Source organism: Antrostomus carolinensis, unplaced genomic scaffold (genome assembly GCF_000700745.2).
Source record: "Antrostomus carolinensis isolate BGI_N321 unplaced genomic scaffold, ASM70074v2 Scaffold50473, whole genome shotgun sequence".
NCBI classification, from domain to species: Eukaryota; Metazoa; Chordata; class Aves; order Caprimulgiformes; family Caprimulgidae; genus Antrostomus; species Antrostomus carolinensis.
The window spans coordinates 1-4,659 of NW_010304037.1; the positions used below are offsets into that span (position 1 = coordinate 1).

General features: G+C 45.9%; 1 protein-coding gene across 3 annotated transcripts; it reads left to right on the plus strand.

Moving 5' to 3' along the window:
• Positions 1-710: 710 nt before the first annotated feature.
• HOXA3 (homeobox A3) lies at positions 711-4,163 on the plus strand. 3 transcript variants are annotated; one of them, XM_029084092.1, is made up of 3 exons: positions 771-1,230; positions 1,518-1,532; positions 2,685-4,163. In XM_029084092.1, the coding sequence occupies exons 1-3, from the start codon at positions 771-773 to the stop codon at positions 3,452-3,454; spliced, it is 1,245 nt and encodes a 414-aa protein (XP_028939925.1). In that variant the 3' UTR covers positions 3,455-4,163. The 3 variants fall into 3 exon arrangements, with proteins under 3 accessions (XP_010162605.1, XP_028939925.1, XP_028939926.1); XM_010164303.1 differs by lacking the exon at positions 1,518-1,532 and having other exon boundaries at positions 711-1,242; XM_029084093.1 differs by lacking the exon at positions 1,518-1,532 and having other exon boundaries at positions 771-1,236.
• The last annotated feature ends 496 nt before the right edge of the window (positions 4,164-4,659 follow it).

The following is a 4,659-nucleotide window of genomic DNA, read 5'->3' on the forward strand; positions in this document are numbered from 1 at the left end:
GGCGGCTAGGGGTGGGGTGCGAGCGCGGAGGGGAGAAGGCCTTGGCTTTGTTTATTTTCCTATCGAGCATTTCATAGACAAGCCAAAATCCGTCACTTGGGATCGAGGTGTGTAAATATCCCTGGCTAGGAAACCTTTCCACCCCGCTCCTGCCCCCTGCCACACGTAGACAGGAACAATCTCATGTATTTCTTTGAAGTTGTATGGGGAGCCATAACCTGGAGAGAAAGGCTAAAAATAAAACGATACCGGTTACAGAAGAGGGTTTGATCTTAGAGCTGGAATGAAGGACTAGCCCAGCCCCTTTGCATTACCGATTCCTCGATCACCCTTATCTCAGAGACTGGTATTAAAACAGCCTCTCGGTGATAAACGACCAACCCCCTTGCCGTGTGGTGCCCTGCTCTCTTTCTTAAGAAGAAAGAAAGAAAAAACCCTAGAAAGCCCCTATCCCGGTGCAGCAAAGCACATATTTGTAGCTGCCAGTAAGTCCAGGCAGCTTTTATATCGAAATGCTCTGCGCCTGAGGCCAAGTCATGCTGCTAAATATTGCTGACCACTTTTTCTTTTATGGCTTTCATGTCACTTAGCTATTGAAAGTAAGATGGATTTGTACCATTTCTTCACCCTGCTCTGCTCTCCCCACACCCCAGGTCTGCCCGGAGAGGCCATTGGAGGAAGAGCGCCACGTGACAGAGGGGTGCCAATGTTATTCTCCGAGGGTGTCAAGACCCTGTCAGTTTGCGAAATAAATATTGGGAAACAACGAAATGCAAAAAGCGACCTACTACGACAGCTCTGCAATCTATGGTGCCTACCCCTACCAAGGAGCAAATGGTTTCACTTATAATGCGAGTCAGCAGCAATATCCTCCATCTTCATCACTTGTGGAAACTGAGTACCACCGCCCCGCGTGCTCCCTCCAGTCCCCCGGCAGCTCCGTGTCCCATCACAAGCCCAATGACATCAGTGAGAGTTGCATGAGGACCCTCCCCAACCAGCCTCTCCAGCCCCCAAGCCTCGCTGACCAACAGGCCCCACCGCAGCCACCTCCAGCCCAGCAGGCACAACCTACACCTCCGTCCTCCTCCTCACCATCTCAAAATGCCAGCAGCAACCCTGCCCCAGCCAACCCCACCAAAAGCCCGGCTCTTAACTCGCCCACCATGTCCAAACAGATATTCCCATGGATGAAAGAGTCTCGGCAAAACACGAAGCAGAAAAACAGCAGTTCCAGTTCAGGTATGAAACATGCTTCCCCCTCTCCCTGGGTATCCCTGGGCTGGCTACGTGTCCAGTGTGGAGGAGGGCAGCCCTGCCCACCTTCACTTTGGGGAGGGAGGGGGCTTTTTTCCTCTCGAGCTTTTGGAAAGGGGTTGCCATCACTTGCAAAGGGAACTCAGTGAACAAACCACTGCCTGCAAAACTTTGCCAGCCTTGCAGGATGGATCCAAAGTGATTTTGTTTCCTAGTGGTTAAACTCACTTATTCCCTCCTGCATCTATCACATTTGGTAGGTAATCCCCCCTCCAGTAAATCATGTCAGTGTAGAGCAACCCAGGCCTTAAACCAGAGGCCTGTCCTGAGTACTTTGTTGGCATGGTGCTGTTAGATTAATAAGACAGTGACCTATGTCTGCTGAAGTGTAACAGGAATAAAATAGCTCATAATCACATGCAGGCAGGATCAATGCCCTGCATGCAGTCAGAACCTCTTCCTATTTTAACAAGCTGATCAGCAAAGTTACAAGCCTGGTAAACAAAAATCATTCTGGAGTGCCATAAACTTCAGCCCATAAAATATTATTTGAGGGATGGAAGTGTATATTAATGTTTTTATTACTCTAGGAAACCCAAATCGATAACACCAGTGCTAGCTCCAATGCTCAGGAGTTGGGCTCATATTAACCTCTTTCCTCTTTTCTCTTAAATGTGCCTTGAAAATAGAGTCCAAAACTTTAGCAAAAGTCTTTGCTGGTCTGCTTTTTAAGGTCCTGGTAACATTACTGTTTACAGCCTTCCACAACATGTTTTTATTTTATTAAAAACAGTAACATTTAAATATGTCTGTACGCCTGTATGCAAGCCTAGCCACCTTATGTTCTTCTTATATATATTATAATGCCCAATCGCTACCATATGTTTACGCTACATGCTAGACATGATAGAAACACTATACTGTCAATTCTATGCTTATATGTTATAATGTTATATTGTAGATACCTAACTTTAAGGCATCTCTAGTGATGTGCACACATATCAGGGTTTTCAGAAAAAGTGGGTTGCTGGTCTTACAGCAATGGAGAACAGCTGCTTCTTGAAGACCTTGATTCCATTCTGTTAGCAGAGCCATAGGTTCACCTTCAGAGCTTCTAAATGCCACTGTGTTTCCCTGAACCTTTCTTACTCCTTTATGCAAGCTCAAAATATGTTTTATGCCATAATTCTTAAGGAAAGCAAGCACAGTCATATAGTGACACTAATGAGGTGAAGGAAGTCTATTGAGGCTCATAGCTTGGCATAACTGAGCTTATGCCACGGGGGTGTACTCGTTGCACAGGTGGGCATCCATCTTGCATCCGAGAGCTGGACTGTCCAGGTGCTGGTGTTGTTGGCCATTGTCTCTGGTTGCCTGCCATGTCTGGGTTCACTATGCTGATTGTGTTCTTTGTGTGATTTACATAGGTGAGAGTTGTGCTGGTGATAAAAGCCCTCCGGGGCAAGCCTCTTCTAAACGAGCCCGTACAGCTTACACAAGTGCCCAGCTGGTAGAACTGGAAAAGGAGTTCCACTTCAATAGGTACCTTTGCAGGCCACGAAGGGTAGAGATGGCCAATTTGCTCAATCTCACAGAAAGACAGATAAAAATCTGGTTTCAGAACCGCAGAATGAAATACAAAAAGGATCAAAAGGGCAAAGGCATGATGACCTCTTCAGGAGGACAGTCCCCAAGCAGAAGCCCTGTCCCTCCAGCTGCTGGGGGATATCTAAACTCTATGCATTCTTTAGTAAACAGTGTCCCCTACGAGCCCCAGTCGCCTCCGCCATTTAACAAGCCTCATCAAAACACTTATGGCATCCCTGCATCATATACCGCTCCTCTTAATAATTGCCCACCTCCTCAAAAGAGATACACGGGGACGGCAGCTGTGACACCTGAATACGATGCTCATCCTCTTCAAGGCAACGGTTATGGGAATCCACACATACAGGGAAGCCCCGTCTATGTAGGGGGCAACTACGTGGAGACCATGACCAATTCTGGGCCTTCCATCTTTGGTCTAACTCATCTCCCTCATCCTCCCTCTGCCAACATGGACTACAGCGGGGCTGGGCCAATGGCCAACAATCACCACCATGGACCTTGTGATCCGCACCCAACATACACAGACCTTACCGCTCACCATCCTTCTCAGGGAAGAATTCAGGAAGCGCCCAAACTCACCCATCTGTAAGAGACAGGAGTCACTAAGTGGAACATGAAGCCCCTAACTTTTGGAAAGTACTCACCCCTTCCCTTCTCTCTTTCCCCTTACCCCTCATGTGCCCCTCCTCCTTCTCCTTTCTTTTGTTCGTTTTGGTTTGTTTTGTTTCCTTCGGTAAAAGCGTTTTCTAGTTTATGTGACGTAGCAATATTTGTTGCTTGAATTGCTCTATAGTTTCACTAGTGGATATTTATCTTCTTGAACTGTAGCCTTGTGTCTCACTTTGGGAGTAGGCAGAGGCTTTATACTTTACCTTCTACACTTTTATCAAAACAGGGTATATGAACAAATTTTCTATAAAAGGAATTCTTAAATGTGAATTTGTTCGTACATGATTGATCCCACGGGGAAGCAATTTTTTTTATTGCACTTCTTTTAAATAGCGAGAAAGACATCAAAAGCGCTTGGACAGGGGCTCCCTGGACAATTATTAATACGTGTAAGTCTTTCAATGTGTGTATGCTGGTGAACATTCAGATTTATTTATATTTTTTTTTTTTTTGCAAACATTGAATAATCTAAGTGTTTAAAATTTTATTTATCCCCATTTGTTCATATTTATATATATATATATAAAATCTGTACCCTGAATATTCAGGAAGTATTTACCTGGCCATATGTTAGATGGCATATTGGCACGCATAGGAAATATCATTTGAAAGGAAACTAGAACTCCTTTTATTAAAAACAGTGGTAACGATAATGATGACGCAATAAAATCTGGGAAAAAAGGATCACGGTTTGAATACTTTATGCTTGTAACATCCAGCTAGGTGGAAAGTGTGTGAAGCTGAAAAGGCTAGGTTTGTTTTGAAAGTTATGCATTCCTTGCTGCTCACGTTCTGAAAAAAAAAATAAAGTTTTTATTCTGAATAATAAAGAGTTAAGAACATGTTCTTCGCAGCGCAAGGGAAGGGAGAGCCCTTCATGACGTGGGGAGTTGGGAAACTCGTCTCTAAATTCACACGAGGATCTGCTCACCCACCCGAGGGCCCCGCGACGCCTTTTCAGCATTTCATAGGCAGCGAGAGGGACGTTGTTGTTGTTGTTTTCGGGTTTTTTTATCCCTTTTCCAGCGGTGCTTCACTGCCCGCTCCCGCTGCGCGCTGCCTGCCCGGCGCGGAGGGCAGGCGGGCGCCCATCGCCCCCTCCCTGCAGCCCGGCTGGCCCTCGCC

What these genes read in the sequence shown, in the direction of transcription:
- HOXA3 (XM_029084092.1), top strand. Translation starts at nt 771, where the DNA reads ATGCAAAAAGCGACCTACTACGACAGCTCTGCAATCTATGGTGCCTAC.